The 22,974-nt window shown below is 40.6% G+C and overlaps 1 protein-coding gene across 3 annotated transcripts; it reads left to right on the top strand.

Moving 5' to 3' along the window:
• Positions 1–6,165: 6,165 nt before the first annotated feature.
• Positions 6,166–20,680, top strand: LOC107386754 (beta-2 adrenergic receptor). 3 transcript variants are annotated; one of them, XM_054731098.2, is made up of 5 exons: positions 6,166–6,368; positions 10,597–11,085; positions 12,675–12,837; positions 12,918–13,209; positions 15,722–20,680. In XM_054731098.2, exons 3-5 carry the CDS (start codon positions 12,681–12,683, stop codon positions 16,761–16,763), a joined length of 1,491 nt encoding a protein of 496 aa, XP_054587073.1. In that variant the 5' UTR covers positions 6,166–6,368; positions 10,597–11,085; positions 12,675–12,680; the 3' UTR covers positions 16,764–20,680. The 3 variants fall into 3 exon arrangements, with proteins under 3 accessions (XP_054587073.1, XP_015816847.1, XP_070411923.1); XM_015961361.3 differs by lacking the exon at positions 10,597–11,085; XM_070555822.1 differs by lacking the exons at positions 6,166–6,368; positions 10,597–11,085 and having other exon boundaries at positions 11,496–12,837.
• The last annotated feature ends 2,294 nt before the right edge of the window (positions 20,681–22,974 follow it).

The raw sequence follows: 22,974 nt of genomic DNA on the forward strand, positions 1-22,974 counted from the left end.
TAAACCATCAACCCTGCTGAATAGTCAACTTTCCTCGCGGGGTCACACCCATTAGGACAGTGGGAGGGTTAATATTTGTTTGATCTTCAAAGTGTTTTTCTTGATCCTAAATCTAATCCCATACAATGCACTCTTCTGACTAGACCGCAAACACAGTGAAGTCACCTGTGACCTCTAGTGAGCAAGGATAGTGCAGCGGTGAGGTGACTGTTACGGTGGCAGAGCTTCATTAGTGACGAGAGTGAGGCGGAGGTATATAGAAAAGGGAAACGTCACGAACAGGAAGAGGTGCCAAGAGGAATGAAGGATGTGACCATGTTCAAGGCCCTTTTTCTGTTTCTTTTTTTTATATTTTTTTTCTTTTTTTTTTGCTCATTTCTAAAGAACACAGCCTGGTGTGAACAAGACAACTTAACAATAGACACGAAGCAGGCGGGGTGGTGGCACATTCTTCACAATACCACCTCTTGTTTCCTCTGCAGCCGTAAAACCTTTCAGATGAACTATCTGCAGGCTCTTCGGCTGGTTGGCAGCAGCTTTGATGTGCAAGGGCAGACTCAATGTTTTTTGCCTAAACAATGATGGAACAAGCCACGAATTATGATGCAGCCAAATACAAGGTCACCAGTTCGTCCTTTTGGCCTGACATGAATTTTTTTCCTCATCTACTTGCCCAACTTACATGCCCCCAAAAAGAACGTCACAAAGAGAAAAAAAATCCATGCAAAGCATTTTTGCATCAGTTTGAGGGTTTCCTGTTTCCTCGGGATCGCTCGAAGCACAAAGCATGACAGGCTCACATCATCACCCATATCATCTGACACATGGTGGTGTATTGTGAGGGTCATTGTAGCTACTTTTTTAAAATCAGCGATCACATCTTGAATGTGGAATCATTTTGTGTGTCTAATAGAAAAGTTAGAGGCATGAATGCGATCTTTGTTTGTGTTGGGTTGTTTGCCTGCTGCTGAACCACTGGCATCATTCTGCCCTCCTCTCAGAACAGTCTGCACCACATGTGGTGTGTGTGGGTGTTTGTTATTGAAATCATCATCAGCTCAAACCGGACAGAACACTTTGTATGCTGATGAAGAGTCAGATGGCTTCTCCTATACCTAAATGGTACATTTTGTGGTTTGTGGGCTCTTTCGATTTCTTCTTCAAGCTTGCACAAACTCTTTGAATTACACTTGAACTTAAACACATTTAGCAAGTAGATTTTTTTTCATGCAACATTTCTGGGTTATGCAATGATATCAAAAGTTTTACTTGTACTTCTAATATTTTTGATATGCATTTATTATTTTATCATTTTAATTTTATACCACAAAAGAACCTGATGTTTTAATCTTGGTGATTCTCCTGTTAACACAGATAAGAATGATGACTCTGGAGATCCATTTGTCTTGTTGACTGGGTCAGAAAGGTAGACTGGATTCTCTAAAAGTAAGGGGGTCCTTGAAACCATAGTTTCCTCTTTGTTAAAGTAACAACAGATATGTTTTCTACTTTAAGCTAGAGCTTTAACTTTGATCTCAGTGATTTGAGTTAGAAACTTTACCAGTTTCATGTTTGACGCCTCTCTGCACCAATCTGCTGACCAAAAACTGCACATGATCATTTTGTGGAGTGGGGGGATGCTCTTTGCCTGGAGATTTCTTCCTGTTAAAAGGGAGTTTTCCTCTCCACTGTTGCTATGTGCTTGCTTAGTATGAGGATTGCTGTAGTCACTGACACTAGTCAGTGACTTGATGCAATTTGCTGGGTTCCTTATGTAGGAAACTTTGTTTCTGATTGGCTTAATGAACTGACCTGTATTGGAATGTTTATTATGTGAAGTGCCTTGAGATGACTCGTGTCGTGATTTGGCGCTATATAAATAAAATTGAATTGAATTGAATTGAATTGAATTGAATTAGCACTAGCTACAGCTGGGCTGTTTATGGCAATCATAATTCCACTTTCAACCAGTGGGGCAGAGGAGCAGGAAACTGCTCGCTGTTATTGTAACCATGGTTATCTACAAGGAAGCATGCAGTGCTGAATCATAAATAACTTTAAGGAGATACATTTGTTATGTTTTGATTTAGGAATGAGCAGGACAGTTACTGCATATGTGTGGCAGTGTGAGCGTCCTGTCATAGTGTCTCGATTGATCATGCTCCCCTGCTACTTGGCCAAGGGGATGTCCCTTTGGCTGACTGGTTAGCGCGCATGACTCTCACCCAGGAGTCTGGGGATCGAATCCCACTTGGGTCCTCATTTCTCCACCTTGCCACATATGGATCACATGCATCCATCTTACATTTTTCTTCTTCTCTTCTACATCTGAGTACGAGAGTATATTGACGCCTATATTAAATTGTTGTGATGAAAGCTTCAGGGTATACAGGATCATTTCCTAAAGTTGGATTAAGGCACCATTGACAATGGCCGCAGGCAGGTGTGGATGCATCTGCAGAGCAGTAAGAAGAATATTTGGACAATGGTCTGGCATCAAGAAGGGTAAAGAAGCCGCTACTCTCCATAAAAATCCTAACAGACTGATGTCTTGCAAAAAAAGTGAAGACTAGAGTTATTTCGTTTTCACTGATGAATCCCTTTTCCGATTGTTTGGGGCATCCAGAAAAAGGGTTGTCTGGAAAAGAAAAAGTGAGTCTCGTGCCAGCACTGAAATACAAATGTGGGTTTTGCTTCTCAGTATAAGGAAATAGCTAAATTTCATCTGAAAAGAACTCTTCACATCTATCCAACAACAGTTTGTTGACAAACACTGTTTGGCCACACCCACCTATCCCCCACTCAGGCTGCTATAAGCGAAGAAGCTCCAATATCTGGGAGGGGCTCAGAGTGGATCCACTGCTCCTCCAGCAGAAGCTCTCTCTTGTGAGTGAAAAGTGGTTCTGTGTTAATTTCTTAGTTTGTGACATCACAAATGGGAACGTTTTGAAACAGCTCGCTTTAGGCGCACAACTCCTAAAAACCAAATACTGACAGAAAGCTGACGGATGGATTTTTTTTCACATTAGGAGTATGGAAAATGCAATCAAGACTCACATGGCAGCACAATGCAAAACGTGATTTTTGCATAATATGACCCATTCAAACCATTTTTAACAAAGTTTCAGTGTCTAAAATGTCTCTTATTTCATTTTAATTCAGTATGACTCAAACACAGTGACAGGACATTAAAAAAACTCTTGCTTTGAATTGCTCCCCTTTAAATACTCCCTTGAAGTCTGTTTCTTCTATATATATTTCATTTAAACATTTGTTCTCCAGTTGAGCCATTTCAGAAATTTAATTTGAACATTTGCCAACTATTTATTAATCGTTGTCCGTCACTATCTTGTTCAAAGCATTTCTTGTATTTGTTTTTTGCCCAAAGTTTTTTTTTTTTCTGCAAATGTTTTTGCTTGATGTTTTCCCTTCCTTTTATTGAATCATTCAGCTCTGGGATCACCCAGGGTCCAAAGATCAGCACCGGGGTCATGCATGCAACCACTAGTCATGCAATGAATCTGAGATACTCGGATCCCCTGGGGAAACACTCTAGTGATGTCTGAATAACAAGAACTCCACATCTTTATAAAATCTCATCAATTCTTTAGACTTAAATGGAATTCACTCACTATAATAGATTATCACAAGCTCAGACTCAACTAAAAAAATCTGTACACTTTTAATGACCAGAGTTCAAGAGTGGTGTTTAGAATTGCATGCAGAAAAGACTCAATTCTGTTCGTGAACTCACAAAACACGTGTTTGTAAAGTTTGCACTCGACCCTGGCTGTTTGAAGTCTCTGTGTGGCTTCAAGCACTGAATCCTTTTCTTAATCCAATGCTCTTTTCTTCCTGCAACGTGAGACCTTTGATGGGAGTGCTGGCTAGAAAATAGGTGATCAAAGCAGGACACTTGTCCCTCAGGTTCAGAGGAAAAAGCTGAGGTGGCCTTCGCCCTGGGGAAATTAGAGGAAAATGTAGGTTTCTGATGGCTTTATTAAAAGGTCAAATATTCCAGTGAAACTCCGCCACGGTCAAAAGGAATTGGCTGGAGGAAAGTTGCAACTCTTGTTTTTCTCCATTAGCGATTAATGGTAAGTGGACCGTATTTGATGTAGCACCTTCTAGAGTCCAGAAACCCCCCCAAGGCGCTTTACAACACAATCAGTCATTCACCCATTCACACACACATTCACACCCTGATGGGGATGAGCTACGATGTAGCCACAGCTGCCCTGGGGCGCACTGACAGAGGCGAGGCTGCCGTACACAGGCGCCACTGGTCCCTACGACCACCAGCAGGCAAGGGGGGTTAAGTGTCTTGCCCAAGGATACAACGACAGCAAGTGGAGCTCGAACCTGCAACCTTCCGATTATGGGGCGAGAACTTAACTCCTGAGCCACCGTTGTCCCACTGTGGCACTTAGATGTGTGACCTAAATCTCCTTAAACATCTGTGCCGGATACTTAACACAATATTAATTTAATAAAGCATATCAATTGAAATGATGAGCATTACAGTGTCTGCATGACACAATCATAGGAGTAAAGATTACATTTGCCAGATAAAAATTACACTTCAGTTTCAAGCTTCCTCTTCTTTATCTGCAACCAACTTCCAGTTTTTCTGCACTCAGTGAGCTTCGGAAGAGGTCAAAGGTCTTCGGTTCTCACTCGTTCATTTTGCCGTTCACATCAATGCCTTCATCAGAACGTACAAGAGATCAATTTAGAAAGACACGGCCCTACATTCATGATTTGTTTAAATATTTCATGTCCCAACATGGAAATGCAACTCATCACTGGGGTTTTTGAGGATTTCTCCCAGAAGAGGGAAGGGGAAAGTTCCAATCTCCCATCGGATTTTTCTTGTTAGGCAGTTTAGGATTTACTTTAAAGTAAAGTTTGGCGAGGATGCGCATGCAGGTCTCCTTAAACCGAGGCTTTGAATTAAACAAACCAGACATTTCAAGCTAAGTATTTTCTATGCTGAAAATCATGTTATGGTTAAAAAGAAAAATTCATTATATGTATGTGTATATATATATATATATATATATATATATATATATATATATATATATATATATATATATATACACACACACCAGAGTCCTTCAGGTATGCTTGAATCTAAGAAAAACATTATTTTTTTACGCATGACTTTCAGCTAAATCGAGCCATAGATCCACATCTGGATTGACTCAGATATTTTTCAGTCATATAAAAACATCTGATTATTACTTTCCAAGAGTTACATGAAAATCTAGAAGTTTGTTAGACGTTTTAGTTCCAAACAAACAGGTTAAACTCATAAATTTAACGCTAAAGTTGAGCAAAGATTTCAATGGAAGTGTAAGGCTTAAATATCTGATAAAAACTCATTTTAACCACAAAGACACAAACATTTCACTAAACTCCTGTAAAATTAACTTCATTAGCCTCTTTTTGCACTTCATAAGGTCAGTTCTTTGTAGCGGCAATTTTAAATTAGGTTAAATAGTTGTGGATGTTTGTGTAATGATTACTTTCAGGAAATTTCATTAAAAGGGCATTAAGAGGGCTTTCTGCAGGGCTGCACACAGCTGGGACACAGCATGTTGTAGCTCTGGCAGTTGGTTCACTACATGTTGTCAACTTTGCACACTTCTATATATAAAAAATTGCATTTGTGCATGTAAAAGCAAACTGCATTTTGCAAAAATCACCAAAAACTGATAAGCCGATAATGAAAATATTAATTTTATATATAAAAAAGAAATAGAAAACCATTTTTGCAAAATAACGCCTGAAATGTTTCTTTTATTTTTTGTTTCTGTTGTTCTTTGTTAAAATTTCCAACAATGCATGACAATGATATTTATCAGATATCTTTTTTTTATCTTATCTCATCTAACAACCAGCTAGCAGACTAAACCGCGTGGTTTCTTTTTCCTCCTGCTGAGTGTAACTCTAACCCTGCAGCCGAACAGAAAGAAGAAAACCCCAAACTGTGGTTTGCTAAAACCCAGAAGGAACTGGGTCATGTCCAGCTGTTAGTGCACTGCAGACATACCATATGCACCAAAAAGCTGTTCCTCACTTTCTGATAGGCTACTGTCTGCTGTGATGTCATCAGGGCTTGTTTATATTAAGGGTGACAGGCTCAGCTGCTTCAAAGTGTGGCTGACGGCTGAAAGACCGTGTTCATGCACGAGTGGGAGCAAAGAGGAAGAGGGAGTGTGTGTATAACGCACAATACGAGGATTTACACCTCAGAAAAAGTGGAGAAGAAGCAGCCTGCAAAGACAATTCAGAGATGTTGTGGATTTAAACGCTGTGGGAGAATGAAATCAGAGGAGTGAAGAAGAGAGAAAAGCCTGGAGGTAAGAAAGCAAATGCTGCAAGTCTGTTTTACATATGTATACTTCACACACACACATACACACACACTGCTCCCATGGGTGCATTTACATATACATAAAGATCCACTTATGATGACACTTATGAACGAGTATGAGAGGTTGAAGCAGTTTAAGTCATATTTTAAGTGCAAAATTAAAGTGTAAAGAGCAAAAAATTTATGATTTTCTTTTTTTCTTTTTGCAAAAAGTGTTGCATGTCAGCATCTGTGCCGCAAAGATGCAACAAGCCCAACTAAAGTATTGATAAATTTGAGGCTTTTTTTTCTCACATCTTTATCATTTAAACATAATAGCTTATTTCCTTCTTGCTATGGCAGGCAAATGGATGAAAAGTACGCTTTTTGCCTTTTCCCCAGCAAATCCAAACTTCCTTTCATCTCTATCAAATGTATTTTATATGATCTGGGCAGGAAAACACCATGTCTTGTTATCACAATGTTTGAGCTTTTTACACAGTGTTCTGCTGACATCTGCTTATCCTGCTAAGTAGAGCAACAGCTAGGTGTTTGAGGAGATTATGTCGTTTATACAAACTGGCGACTGTTTGTCTCCAGTGTGCAGAACTTTACGCACTTTCTGTGCACGGAGTGGTTGATTTAACTGCATTGCTGAGCCACTTCTGGTGACGCATTGGTGTCTTTCTGGTTTGATTTTGAACCTCAGGGCTGCTTCAGCTTCTCTGTGTTTATTTAAAATTTTCAGGCAGGGAGACAGCCAGACTTTGTGGTGCAAGTTGTATTATCCAAGTCGACAGCTAAAATTGTTATTGATCTGATTTGTGGGTGCAGCGAACAGTTACAAATCCATATGAGAGCGCAGGAGTTGACTGTTCAGAAAGTAATTGAGTGATCCAATAAACAGCCGTCACTGCTAAAGCTTGGGTAATAAAGATCAATGGTGAATGTGTGTGTGTGTGTGTGTGTGTGTGTGTGTGTGCGTGCGTGCGTGCGTGCGTGCGTGCATGTGTGTGTGTGTGTGTGTGTGTGTGGTTATCATCTGTCAGAGCCACTCTACTCTACCTCATTCATTACTGCTGAAACGGCCACTTGAACGCTGGTAATGAAAGATTGATTCCAAAAAACGAGTCCGCGGATAACTTTCCAGCCGCTCCATCGTGTTTATTTCCCTGACACAGGATATTCTCTGAATTCAAATGTGCGTCCAGCAGGGACGGCTCACCATCAACTTACCACTGCCGAACTAAGTGATTGGCGATGCCGATGCTCATGATAAACATCAGAGGGCCTTTAGCCTCACTGAGCAGCATTGTTTACACGGAAAACAGTTTATTCCCCCTCTGGGGCAATTTTTATAAAACAGCAACCATGCAACGGCTCGTGCTGGGATTCTAAAACGCATTCCAAATTTCAGCTCGCTGCTGACCAATGCAGAGCAGGGTAAACACTTTTAATAGATGCCATCTGATTTTATTCCAGATGCTTTGATTTGCAGGAATAAAGCCAATTTACAGTTTAGGCCAAGTGTGTGAGCACACAGGAAAACACCGCAGCCTTTTAACCATTCGTAGAAAAGCTTAGCAAACAAAAAGACTCTGCAGCCTTTGAGGCGAAAACCTAAAAGCTCCTTGCGCTGTAAGTATCTCCCATTTACGAGGACTTACCTGTCCCGAATTGTTTCTGACTACTGGACAAACCATCCCCCCGATGTTTAATGTGAGCAGTCAGAATAGCAAACAAGGAACACCATGTGTCTGCTGTCAGTCCATCTCTGTGAAAGAGCCCTTGTGCTCAGTCAACCGGCCGTATGCAAATAAAAGGGTTTTGTTTTACGCATGCATGATGGAAAATAAATAAATGCACATAAAACCAAAAGGTTATGGCTGTGGTCTGATGCAATAAATGTCACATTGTGTGGCTACATGCAAATGTGTGCACGCAGTGTTCTAGCTTGCAAATCACATCCAGCACAATAACAGCCAAAAGGGTAAATTTCAGTACCTGAACTCGGTCTACACCAGCACCGCTGCCCTTTCCTAACCACCACGCATCACGCATATGTCACTGTTGCTATAGACCTTTACAAGCCCTGATCTTCTACTGCTTCAGCCTGCGAGCTTTCTGTGGACTTCAATAAAATGTTCAGGTCACAGGCTGAAAGCAAAGTGTGCTCTCTGATCTGTGAAACGTGCGAGGAAGCTATTTTGTTGGCCTGATGGCTCGACAGTCTGAACAGGAACCTTTATTTCCTGCTTCTTCTTTATCACGGATAGTGGTAACGTTTGTCGCCTGTATGTTTCCATGTGTTTGTGTGTTGTTGAGAAATCTCATGAGCCACTGGACAGATTGTGACGAAACTCTCAAGTTGACTTTATTGGTTGTTCATCAACAATTGCTAGCTCTTGGAGCCCCAATTAAAGATGGCCGAAGACTCACATTCAAATAGTATTCAAAAATCGGGATGTAAGCAGGGAAGGTTCTGGACTAACATTAGAGGAAGGCCAGACACGTTTGTAAAAAAAAAAACATTACCTGAAAGAGGTCCTTCGCTCATATAGTGGTATGGAAAGTGTTACGACCCCCACCATGTTCTCACTTTTTGTTATAGTGCAGCCATTTGCTAAAATCAATTAAATGCATTTGTTCCTCATTAATGTACACACAGCCCCTCATGTTGACAGAAAAACACAGGATTTCATAAATGTGTGCTGATTTATTAAAAAAGAAAAACTGAAATATCTCATGGTCCTAAGTATTCAGACCATTTTTTTTTTTCAGTATTTAGTAGAAGTTCCTTTTGAGCTAAAACAGCCATGAGTCTTCTTGGCAAAGATGCAGCAAGTGTTTTACTCCTGGATTTGAGGATCATCTGCTATTCCTGCTTGCAGATCCTGTCCGGGTCTGTCAAGTTAGGTGATGAACGTTGGTGGACGGCCGTTTTTAGGTCCCTCCAGAGATGCTCAATTGGGTTTCAGTCAGGGCTCTTGCTGGGCCATATAAGAACAGTCACAGAGATGCTGTAAAGCCATTCTTTGTTATTTTAGCTGTGTGCTCAGGGTCGTTGTCATGTTGGAAGGTAAACCTTTGGTCCAGTCTGAGGTCCTGAGCACTCAGGAGAAGGTTCTTGTCCAGGATCTCCCTGTACTTGTCCTCATTCATCGTTCCCTCGATTGCAACCAGTTGTCCTGTCCCTGCAGCTGAAAAACACCCCCGCAGCATGATGCTGCCACTGCCATGCTTCAGAGTGCCTGGTTTTTCCCACACATACCGCTTAGAACTAAGCCCATAAAAATCTATCTTGGTCTCATCAGACCAGAGAATCTTATTTCTCACCATCTCAGAGTCCTTCAGGTGTTTTTTTAGCCAAGTCCATGTGGGCTTTCATGTGTCTTGCACTGAGGAGAGGCTTCCTACGGGCCACTCTGCCATTAAGCCCTGACTAGTATAGGGCTGCAGTGATGGCTGACCTTCTACAACTTTCTCCCATCTCCTGACTGCATCTCTGGAGCTCAGCCACAGTGATCTCAGGGTTCTTCATTACCTCTCTCACCAAGGCTCTTCTCACCCCGGTAGCTCAGTTTCGCTGGACGGCCTGCTCTAGGAAGGGTTCTGGTCATCCCAAACATCTTCTATTTAAGGATTAAGGAGGTCACTGTGGTCTTAAGAACCTTAAGTGCAGCAGAAATCTTTTTGTAACCTTGGCCAGATCTGTGCCTTTCCGCAATTCTGTCTCTGAGCTCTTCAGGCAGCTCCTTTGACCTCATGATTCTCATTTGCCCTGATATGCATTCTTCTTCTTCAGTTAAGATGGCAGGCTGAATACCCACAAGGCGTAGGCCTACTGCTGCCTCAGTAACGTTGGCACAGAGTCCAAGACTAATCACAGCCTCCCATACACACCAATCTTCAGAAGAAAAACCAAAAGCGCCCCCACCCTACGCCAATCTTCCACCCCCAACAAGGTCCATAGACTAAACACAGTGTGCCTGGTTCAGCATGGAGAATTCAGCCAGAGGAGACAGTAGCTTCAGACGGCAGGATTTGGAGTTTTATTTCCTGATATTTAGACATCTCGCGATTCCCGCCTCTGATTGGCTAACATCAACACAACTCTGCCACTGACTCCGTTTGCTCTGCTCTTTTGTAGAGATAAAATATAATTTTATCTCTACAAAAGAATGCAAGCCAGGAGGAGTTTTAATCCTAGATTTTCGTCATCTGTTTTCTATCAGAAGCTGATGCAGGAGATTGGTGTAGGAGACTATTTTCACATTCAGCCTGCACGTTAAACTCCGAGTGACCAATCATTTAAAAAAAATAAGGAAAAAATGGTTTCTCTGTGAAGGACTGTCATGAGTCGGGGTGAGTACTCCTGTCGCACATTCCATCTTTGAGTTGTTTTTCAGGAGAGGGAGGCGCCCAGCTGCTTCTGGTTAGCAATCAACGGCACTGGAGAACACACCTCGACGTGGGATGATTACTACTGCCCGGAATTTTGGAGAGTCTCTGGTGAAGGAACTCTTAGGATTCTCTAAACTCGTCAGGATACTCGCCGCCTCTACAGAACCTTCTGGACGCAGCTTCCCAGTGTTCTCCATCTCTCCAGTCGCTCCACTCCTCTGCTTCCCACTCGCTCCCTCTCCTGGATATACACACCTCGACTCACCCAACTCTCGACCTGCCCCTCCCTATTCCTCCTCATCTCCTTTGCCCAACGCTGAGTACGGACTTTACTCCATCCACTGGAAGCTCCAGTGCGCTTTTTGTTCCCGTTTATTAATAAATTCCTTATTTTTGATCATTATAACTGTGAGTGTGTTGATTCTGCATGTCCTGGGTTAAAGTCCTTCCCCAGACCATGTCCAGGACATCTTTAAAGTATTTGAATTTATTGAGTAATTACAATAATTCAACAATGCCTCTTTAGTTATTGTTATTTTAATTGTGTTGACATCTGAGTTTTTTACCTCACTCAGTGACAACACGGTTATTGTTGTCTAAGCATCTTTAATTCAGATAAATTCATTCCCATGCCTCCACACAGGCTAAATTAACTCAAAAAATCAATACTTATTATTATTTAAACTCTGCCTTCAGCGGGGGGGGGGGGGGGGGGGGGGGGCTCCAAGTTCATTGTCAGGGTGGCTCTGGCCCACCCTGGACCCCTCCTAGAACCGCCCCTGGGTTTTAGTAGCTGAAAGTCACCACCCTCATAGTGCGCCTATTTATTACCGATAAGTAGGTTGAATTGCAAGGATGAGTCTTGTTGTGAATTGGTGCTACGTAAATAACCTGAATTAAAACGAAACAGTTCTATTTCGGTCAGCCATGTCTGCCACCAACATCAATCCTAAACATCTGTACAGATTATAATTATTTTTATTTGTTTTAACCTTCTGAGTTCTGCATCCTGGTATGATAAAAAAAGATTATTAGCTCATATCTGTTTGCATCTTTTATTGTTGAATTTTTATTTTAAACTGTTTAATTGTTTATGAGGTCTTATTAATCCCAAATAGCTAGGTGGCATAAACAGTACAGTCTAAACAAAACGCAGGTTTGAGATAAGGAAAAGTTGGCATGAAAATTTTAGGTGAGCTTAATAAGGATAAAATAATGTTATTGGAAATTAATATTGCAAAAGAAAAGTAATACAAATACGCACTCAGCTTAGCCAGATGAACTCAACAAACCGCATAGCTTCCTTTATGAAAGGTCACCAACGATAGGCCCAGCAGAAGACATTCTCGTCAATTAATTAAACTTTCCTTTGAATGTTTAGGCATTTTGGGATCTTTGCCAGGAAGAAATACCTTCTTATGTATAAACAGCAAATGCTACGTAGTCCATCTGTAACCATAGCGAGTGAGTGACACAATCATCGGTGTCCAGACATGAGCAGAAACACATTATGATGTGCGAGTGGTGCCTTCAAGTGCACTTGTTGCAGGAGCCGCCCCTCCTTACTCACCACTAAAACCAACTTCCTCTCACAGCCTTTACTTGATAATTTATCAAAGCAGCTTCAACTATGTCACGTTTCTGTGAGAAAGGAAGGGAAACGGATGACCTTGTTGAGTTTTCATTATCAGATCTATGCAGACTGATATTTGTAAAAGCAATCATGCAAATAAATTGACTAAAGAAGAAAACAGCATTAAACTCAAGACTAACAACACTAACAAATTGTTAATTGTTTTTCTTTTTCTTTCCGATTGCTGCTCCGCCTGATCTGCTCCATTCAAAACGTTTCTGCATGATATTGTGTACCAAATGCACCAAAAGTTATATGTTTTGTTTGTTTTGACAGTAGATCATGGCAGGTGTGACCTCTATGTCAGCACCGATCAACCAGACTCAGCTCAGCATCACCACCCAGGCCTCCAACACATCAACTGCACCAGAACACAGCGATGCAAACCTCGTGCTGCTCGGTGCTGCCATGGCTGTTCTCGTCCTAGTCATAGTTTTTGGTAAGCAGCTAACCGTAACCCTCAATTCAAGGAATGTCGAAGGACTAAAACCAAATCTAAATATAATTCCTTCCATGCAGGTAATGTGTTGGTGATTACAGCCATCCTGAGGTTCCAGCGGCTCCAAACAATCACCAACCTCTTCATCGCCTCCCTGGCCGTGGCTGACCTCATCATGGGTGTGGTCGTGGTCCCCTTTAACTCCAGTAACATCCTGCTAAACGAATGGAAGTTTGGAAACTTTATGTGCGACTTCTGGACAGCGACTGATGTATTGTGTGTGACGGCAAGCATAGGAACACTGTGCGTGATCGCCATGGACCGGTACCTCGCCATCACATTGCCGCTGCGCTACCCAATGCTGCTGACCAGGTAAATCAGGATAATTACAGAAAATGTTCTAAGTACGGTCCGGTTTGTTCAGCTTATTATCGATTTAAACCTTCTTGACATCTGGATTTTGTTGGGTGTGGTCAAAAGTTCAGCTTAGTGGAAAATGTCCACCCATTAACCCATTAAGGCCCAAGGCACTCTCTATAAGCAGTCACACTCACCTGCCCCATCAGGTGTTAATGGGTTAAACTAGGCCCTGGTGAGCTCTCCACCCTTCCTCCAGCACAGATGTGTTCCTCTTCCTGTCTGAAGTTATTTCAGAAACAACCCGGAGCTGTCCTCCTCGTGCACGTCAGTGTCTGTTCAGAGATGAAGTTATGCATCAACAAATGTGATAAAGCTAAATAAGTCAGATTATAACTGCATGCCGTTGTAGTGGATGAGATCTGAAAAATGAAAAGAATCTGAAGGTGTGGCGTTACAAAGTGGTGAGGTCGTCTGACTCCCTTCTTCTTTGCTGGAGGCCAAGAGGCTTGAGGTCACACCAAAATGACAGAACTAGGATCGAGTATGGTTCGCTGAATCAGCATATACTTTTTTACTTTGATGTGCACAGTCAAGAATTACTTCCTTTAAGGGGACTTTGTCTTTTTTACAATAAGTTCCAACTAATTTTTGAAAAGGTTATTGGTTATGGCTAAAGTTGTGTGGGAGCTGCTTTATTTACACATAAATAGATAGAACAGCTTAATTAGAGATTCACGAGGGAAATAGTTCTTAATGCTCCTTAAAAATTCATTGAGCCAAAATAGATTTTCTAGACATATTATTTTTATATAGACACGTGGTAATGCAGTTCTCCCTTAAAGGGGTGTTTTAGATCAGTTATTTGGTCAGAGTGATCTCAGTTTGGAGAATCATAGAGAAGTTCAAGCAATCAGCTGATTGAAAACATCTAAAACAATTCAAGCAGTTAAGCATTTTGGGTCTGTTTGACACATTTCCATTATGCATTTACATGTAACACGTTGCTACAAAGTGCAGTTTGTAAAATAAAGGTCATGTAAACAACTCTGCATCCAGAAGTTGACTACCATGCTCTCGTGCACTAGCCTGGCAAGCCATCCTACATGTGTGAATATAATGAACAAAATCATTTTGCTTCGACAAATGACGGTCTAGTTTCTAGGCTACTTGTGAACCGCTGTGACAGTTGCCCTGTCTTTGCTGTCTGAAGTTAGCTGTGCTATGGACTCCAGTCTGATTCGCTCAATTCCTTCATGAGAACATCTCCCCGTTTCTCCAAACTGAGATTTTCATGACTTAACAGACCCCGGGTAACAGTTAAAGATAAAATCCAAAGCACTCTTTCACCATTCTTTCTAGAACACCTCCTAATTTGATCTTATCTTAACATTTCCCTTCACAGATCTATGAAAAAACATTTCTCATTCTGCCTCTCCCTTCCCAAGCATTGTTCAGGCATTTATCTGATGACAGTATATATGTTTATGACGTGCTTTATATATTTTATATGGCAAATTTGACCCATGTGGCAATTGTATCAAGCCCATAAGCATGGACGTAATTTTCACTTTCGAAGTGGGGGGGACACGGGGAAGGGGGGGGGGGGGGGGGATCAGTATGCTCTAATGGGAAACAGGCTTCAACACAAATGGTTGTTTTCCGCTTGGTCCTAGAGCTCAACCAGTGTCAATTTAATATAGCGTAATGTTGTTTTTGGGTGGTAAAAAGTGCAGGGGTCAAAACGTGACTTTGGAAAAAGTGGGGGGACATGCCCCCCCCCCCCACCCCCACCCCCACCCCCACCCGCCCCCCCCCCCCAAAATTACGTCCATGCCCATAAGACAGCTGAAGTATAATCAGGCCATGGTTGGGCAGTGCAAAAATCATCGAAACCGCTAATCCCAGAATGCACTGGAAGTGGTAGAGCCATCATAATCCCAGCTGCCCTTCAGAGGCTTCATCCCCAGGCACGTTTTTAAATGTAAAAGACCAATAAAGCTGAAGAACTGTGGGTTTAACTTTTTTTTTCAGATTTGTCTTAATATTTGAAGTAGGAAGTTCAAAAGCTGATTTTTTTTTAATAGTGTAGAAAAAAGAAAGCAAAGGAAGAGGGACGTTTTATGTTATTTTAAGTTAATCATATTTTTTACTGCAAATTAAAGCTTTGGTAATGTTGAAAAAAGAATGAGTTAGCATGAGCTGCCTGGAAGAAGATGTTTTAATTAGGCCCCCCTTGAAGTTGAGTTTTACTCCCCAAGAAGGTCATAGGGTTAGGGTCTGGCGTCATCTTCGGTTGATGGGCAAGTGAATAATTATGGATCTCAGAAATATCAAAAGGACTAAATGGCAATGGCAACAAACAGATGTAGGAAATGATTTATGATTTCTTCTAAAACAAAATGAGTTTATTTCTGTTTATTGGGTTTTACAGTTGTAGATAGCCATCATGCATTTTAAACCAACACAGGAAATGTCACTGACCTGCAGGCTCACAAAGGTTTTCTTGTGTTTTGATGGTGTCCAGGGGTCGGGCGTTCGTGGTGGTGCTCACTGTCTGGACGGTGGCTTCCCTCATCTCCTTCCTGCCCATCTTTTTAAAGGTGTGGGTGTCAGACGACGCACGTGCCATTGAATGCTTGAAAAATGAGAACTGCTGTGAATTTTACACCAACAAGGAGTATGCCGTATCCTCATCGATTGTGTCGTTCTACCTGCCGCTGCTGGTGATGATTTTCCTCTACAGTCGAGTATTCCAGGAGGCTCAGAAACAGCTGGAGAAGATCAGGGGCAGAGAGAGACATTTTTACAATCTGCACAATTCTGCACAGATGACTTATCCAGATGACAGCCCTGCACTGAGTAAACACAGAGCAAGAAGTGATGTGGAAGAAACGGCAGGGGAGGACAGCTTAAACATGCAGCAAACGGTAGATAGAGACGCTGTTAAAGAAGGAAAAGGGGAGGAAAACAGAGCAAGGACAGAAAAGGGGGAAGGAAAGCAGTCGGCCGCAAAACGTCTTAAGTTTTGTCTTAAAGAGCAGAAGGCTGTGAGAACTCTGGGAATCATCATGGGCACTTTCACATTATGTTGGCTCCCTTTTTTTATCCTCAATATTCTCATAACTTTCCTCGACCTTGGTGACATTACTGTACTATTCCGACTCCTCAACTGGCTAGGGTATTCCAACTCCGCCTTCAACCCATTCATCTACTGCCGCAGCCCTGATTTCAGGCACGCCTTCCAGGAGATACTCCATTTAAGGGCCAAGGGAGGAGGCTGGGGAAGGACGGGAGCATGTGGGTGGTGCAGTGTGAAACAACGGTTTTCCAAACCTTCTCAAAGACACAACAGAAACACAGACTTAGACAGAAATATTGGGCTGGACAGTCTGCAGACGTCAGAGTGGAAAGTGACTCTGGAGAGCTCAGTTCCAGACAGCTCACTGACAATTGCACTACCAACATCTGAGCAAGTTCTCGACGTAGCTCCTGGTTCCTTATCCGGCTGGCAGGCTAAGAGCTCTGGAAGTTGGACCTGTAAGGACAATCTTGCTTCAATCGCCTGACCAAATATTAGATAGAAGCTTAAATTCGGAGTCTGTGCAAAAACATTCTATGTAATAAAATAACAGGTTTGAAGATTTCATGCTTAATGGTATGGGATGCAGAGTGCAAATTGTACATGCAAATGATTGACCAGACAGATTTTGGGGGGTATTTAGTTCATATTTTCCTGTTTTAGCACGCTTTCATCACATTTAAAGTGTAAATTGCCTAAAAATGGTTATGAACAAACATGTTTACATTTCATTTAATTTCAGCTAAATAAACATTTAAATCAAAATCCATCCATCCCTTTTCTTCCGCTTCCCCACCCTTCGGCTTTTCCTCTCCCCAGCCACTTGGGCCCGCCCTTCCGGGGGAATCTCAAGGCGTTCCCTGGCCAGGTGAGAGACATTGGCCCTCCAACATGTCCTGGGTGTCTCTTTAGGCCTCTCTCGGTTGGACGTGTCCAAAAAACCTCACCAGGGAGGCGTCCAGGTTGAAATATTAAACCAACATTTTTAAGACATTTAAATTTAAATGTTAAATCTAAACCTAAATGCTTATAGTTGTGCTTCATTGGGCATCTTAGCAATGGTAATAGCAAAAAAGTATATTTTTATATTTAGAATTTAGATTTAGCTTTAAGAGTCAGTTTATATTTAATATTTAGATTGAAAATTAGAATTTAGCCTTATCATTTAATTTTGAATTAGAGTTTTGATTTAGATTCAGCATTTACTTTTAGACATACCATTAGCATTTAGAATTAAAACTTTGATTTCACATTTAAATTTGTATTTGCAGTTAGATTTAGATTTTAATATTTCAATTTTAGATTTAACATGTAGGTTTATAATTAGAAGTTAAATTTTGATTTAATATTTAGATTTAGCTTTTAGTTTTAGATTACGCATTTGCATTTAGATATAGAATTTCAATTTAGCTCTAACTATTTGATTTAGAATTAGAATTTAGAGTTAAATTTAACATTTTAAATTTAGGTTTAACATTTAAATTTGAATTAAACATTTAGATTCAGATTTTAAGATTTAGAACTTAGATTTAACATTTAAATTTAGAATTTGAATTTAGATTTAACATTCAAGTTTAGATTTAAGATTTTGGTTAGTTGAATTAATGTTAAATGTAAACATGGTGATTTATAACATTTTTTAGACCATTTCTGTTTTAAATGTAATGAAAGTGTGCTAAATGTAGTTTATAATACTAAAAAAATGGTCTGGTTCATCTTTTGCTCGTATAATTTATTCTTGGCATCCCACCTAAAGGTTGCTTGGTGATGTATCGTCAGTGTTACTGTGGTTTTGTATGTGGTCTTTGTTCTTCTCCTGCTAAACTAACCGAATTATTGAGGCCAGCCTAGCCTCCGATTAACTGTTTACATTGATCCAAAGCACAATGTTTGTTACACCAGGAAATTGAGAACTTTCGAGACAATTTTAAAACTTCATTGAGAATGCCATTTAAAATGTGTCACCAGTAGTTACAACCCAGTGAGATGCTGGATTATACAGGGTAATGCTACGGGAAAAATCTAAGATTTCCCCTTTGTGCTGGACTAAAGGATCACTTAGAGTTCTTTATGTGAGACTGGGTCACACAGGCAGCTTGTTAAGCACACTGAACGGTATCATTGTTCTAATCAAGTTAAAGGAGTTTTGGAGGAATAGTTCGATTTCAAAGAAATCATTAACAGGTCACGCTCAAGCAGTAATTCACCTACATGTGCATGGTAAACAACCACCATCCATTTGTAACAAAGCCGCACATTTAGACTAAAATCTTCCTGAAGAAGAGAAAACAAACTGAACTCCATCAACCCAAAAGCGCTAATGCAGATCTCACTTCAGGCTTATTTATGATTAGATGATGAAGGGCAGTTTGTCTGTTTTAAACTCCTTAAACCTCAACATGATCTACTGTGGAATATTTGTGTTTGAGATAAGCATCTGAGACCTAAACCTGTGACTCTCAGATGGTTCTTTCTTCTCTTTCTCCCTGTTTGCTTATTTTCCATCACTTGCTTATTCCCTGGATCTTTTTCCATTGCCTCCACAAACCCTCACCATGAACCTGCACTTCCCTTCTGCTCCATATGTTTCAGCTCTACAAACACTGCAATCTGTCAAACGGAGCTGGGGAGATCTTTATCGCGCGGTTATTTCTATTAAATCATCTTAAAATCGAATTCAATCGGTTTACACAGATTTAAGTGCTTACTCCAAATGCACTGGTCTGAGCGGAAACTTGGCTGTGATACTAATTCAGTCTGATTTGTTTTATTCTATAAAATCAATTTCGGCTTGTTGTGTGTCTGTAAAACTTCCTGAAACTGTCAAACATAATTTCAAAAAAAAAAAAAAAAGAATCCCTCTTCTCTTAAATAAAATCTGAATCATGAAACACAGTAAAATGTTAATAAAATCTCCACGTTTGGATATGTAAATGTTTTGTGCACATGTGATTATTGTGGTTGATTGTAAAATCTGAAGTGTAAAACATACTTAATTCAAGCAACATATTGGTACCTTGACATGTGGGTAAGTGTTGGTGTCTGTTTTACTGTCTTTTTTTAAGTAGAAAACCAAAAACTGTCAGAACCTAACCATAAATACCTACTTACCCCGTCTTTCCACCGAACGCGAAAGCGGCGTGTAATGAAATAGAGGCCCTGAGGTCCCTAATCTAGAGTGCTTCTGACGCAAAACGGGAGCAAAAGCGTTTCACGCTGTCGGTTCAGCAAAGTCACAAAATCGCGGGAGAATTTCAACACCACACAGGGGTTTAACAGGAAATGCACATGATTTTTATTTGTTTATTTTGAAAGTTTCTACCGTAATTTCCGGACAATAGAGCACACCTCAATTTAAGCCGCACCAGCAAAAAAAAAGTTTTCTACACACACACACACCGCACTCAAATACAAGCCGCGGCGCAGCAGCCACATGCAGGTCTCCGGCGCACAGCGCATGTATGGCCATGACATAAGATAATTAGACAGAAAGACGCTACACGGAAGTTTTTTGTTGTTGTTTAGAAAAGAAAACAGCACTGATAGCATTCATACTTCTGGATGGTTATAAAATAAAAACAGAACTGACACGTTATTACCGGTAATTTGCATGTTTAGGAGAAAAGAACAGCGCTGGCACAGCATTAATAAGCCCTGGGTGATTAGAAAATAAAAACTGCACACAAAACATGCCTGGTTAGTAATGATCTGCACAGTGGAAACAGTGGAAACCCCTTGGCTGTCTGCCCTTTGTGTGTTCACTCAGTCTTCAAGAATGTTTTCCAATTCCGGCCATCTGCTTTTATCTCCTCTGAAAGCTTTTGTCGTTTTTTTTACATTGACTCAGTTCTTCCCGCTGCTGCCTCCAGCGCCAAACCATGGATTAATCCATGCCAATCTTACGTGCGGCAGCACTGTTTCGGCAGGTGAAGGAAAATCTTCGGTAAAGCCGCACCTCATTATAAGCTGCATGGTTCAAAGCGTGGGAAAAAAGTGCGGCTTATAGTCCAGAAAATACGGTAGATGTATTACACTGTTTTTGTGTCTGACTTCCTGTCTGGCCCTGTCCAGAACGCTACACTTTAGGTGGAAAGGAACTTGATCACGATAACGAAGGCAAATTGCTGCGTAGTACGTTTCGCGGCCGTTTCTCCACGCTTTCACATCCGGTGAAAGGAAGGGGTGAGGCTAAATGTTTTACAATTGTGTCCACATTGAAGTTACGAAACAAAACTTGTGTTTGCTTTGCAGAAAATGAAAGTTCTTGTTAGAAGAAAATAATTGTCATTTTCTACCTCCATTAGTCGAGTGAATGTAATCTCAGTGCTGTAAATATTTATTTGTGAGCTGTAGTTGTACATGTTTATAAGTAAAAAGAGAAAGTTTGAAACAATGTAATTTAAATATGTTGTTTGTTCTTTATTTATGAGACAAGTTCCCTGGAATTAATGTTTTTTATAGCTGGAAATTCATGAGTCAAATAAAAGATCATGTTTTTGACCAAAGCCACAAAGAAAGCTTTCGTTTCCCACTGGGTGCTGTAAAATTTTCGATGATTCGATTCTGGTTTTATTTTATTTTATTCTTTTTAATAATCAGGAAATCTGACTTTAGGAAATGTGATTCACATGATGCTGCACCTTTAACCTTTCTAACTAAGCTCAGGAGACAGAGGCTGTTTGTGCTTATTCAGTCATCCCAGTTATTTAATCAGACTCAGCTTGTGTGTGTGTGTGTGTGTGTGTGTGTGTGTGTGTGTGTGTGTGTGTGTGTGTGTGTGTGTGTGTGTGTGTGTGTGTGTGTGTGTGTGTGTGTGTGTGTGTGTGTGTGTGTGTGTGTGTGTGTGTGTGTGAGGCACAGTAACAGGTGCAGGCCGTCACAGAAGCAACACTGTCAGCTACGGCTGCAGGAAGTACTATCACATATACTGCCACAATACGCAAATACACACACACACACACACACACACACACGTGAAGACATAAGAGTGTGTCTGAGTGTGTGGTCTGTTTCTACAAAGAGTGTTTCCTGGTATGTTGTATTTAACATACATGTCTTTTTTAACTGTTTGAATTTCAGGTCAACTGTCTCCACGGTTACGGATGTGTTTTTTTAATAAAAAATGAAAAGCACAGCAAAAGCAAAATGTCCCTTATGTGGGAAATCCAGCAGATGCTGTGATACAAAACAAAAGAAAAATATCAAGACGTTTAGGGCAAAAATAAATATTTACATGTGTGCTGAAAGGAAAAGCCTCCCTAGTTTGATTTTTAATTTTTATAAATCCTGTCATTATTAAAATTATCAGCTTTTCACCAAACTTTAAAAATGGCCAATCTAACCTCAAATTTACTAAAACATACAACAGATTACACATGCCAGTAATTATTTAACAAACACAAAACCAATATGTGTGGTATGCAAACGGATTATCAGCTTTATTTACTAATCCTTATCAGAATAAAGGTTTTTGTAAAAGCAGATTTTTTCAATTTGCCGTTCTGAGGCATGCAATACAGGTGTGTTAGGACAATACAGAGAAGTTAAGGCATCACCTTAGAGGAAAACCTGTTGCTCTCCTTCAATCTGGGAAGGGTGAAAAGGTCATTGCATAACCATTCGGAGTTCATCAGGAAAAGATTTTTTTTTTTACAAGTGGTAAACATTTAAGACAGCTGTCAGTCTTCCCTGGAGTTAAGTCCCAGCTGGTTCACCTCAAGGTCAGATTGTGCTTGGAGATATTGAAAGAAAAAACACAATAGCTGCATTTTAGACTCTACAGACTATTAGCATGTTAAAGGTCAATGTTTACAGCAGCATAAATTACAAAAGGGTTTCTAATTTTAAAAGGGTTGCAGGAGAAAATGTCTTGTAAGTTAAGTTTAGATTTGTAAAGCTTCTTCTAAAGAGCCCAGAGACATGTGGGACATCCTTTGAAGTCATCAACGAACTCCACTGAAGAGTAAAAACTTGTTTGTCAAATGAGAGGTCCATTAAACATTAAAGCTTGGACCAAACTAGGTCATAAAACAAAGTAATGATCTCAAACTAAAGAAAAATGAAAAGGTACTCAAACAGTCTTAGTGTGACTGAAAAGCTGCAATAAATGTAACACTAGATAGTTTTTAAAACTTTAAGCTAGAGCTTTAACATTAATCCCAGTGTAAGTTTCTAACTGGCTAAGTTAAAAACTTGACCAGTTTCATATCTGACACCACTCTGCAGCCCCCTACTGGCCAGATACTGCAGTTTTGTGGTGCATGTAGATGTTCTAGGGGGCGCTCTGTGTCTGCTTTACTGCTGTTAGCTGTAATGCTAGCAGTTAGCATTTTCAGTTTGTCGAGCATAAATAAAAAGCACAAGAAGAAGAAAAAAAAGTTTGCTTCTCTGTTGGCATCATGGCAGAGCCTGGACATAAAAGTAAGAGAGTAATCTCTTTGGAGGTGAAGCAAAGAGCTAAAACCAGAGTAACCATTGGTACAGCCTACATAGTCTGAGGGAGCTAAAAGAGGCTACACAATCATGGACTCATAGTGACCTGGCTTTGTTGCTTCTGGACTTGTAAGTAAAAATATTTTTTCTCCATCAGTGCGGATCTTTTTACTTAATGGTTTATTTTAGTGTTAGTTGGCTCATGCTAGTGTTAGCTAGTCGTTCGCACTAGCTACTGCAGGCTGCAGCAGAGCTGTTTACAACAG

This window comes from Nothobranchius furzeri, chromosome 10 (assembly GCF_043380555.1).
Source record: "Nothobranchius furzeri strain GRZ-AD chromosome 10, NfurGRZ-RIMD1, whole genome shotgun sequence".
Classification (NCBI taxonomy): Eukaryota; Metazoa; Chordata; class Actinopteri; order Cyprinodontiformes; family Nothobranchiidae; genus Nothobranchius; species Nothobranchius furzeri.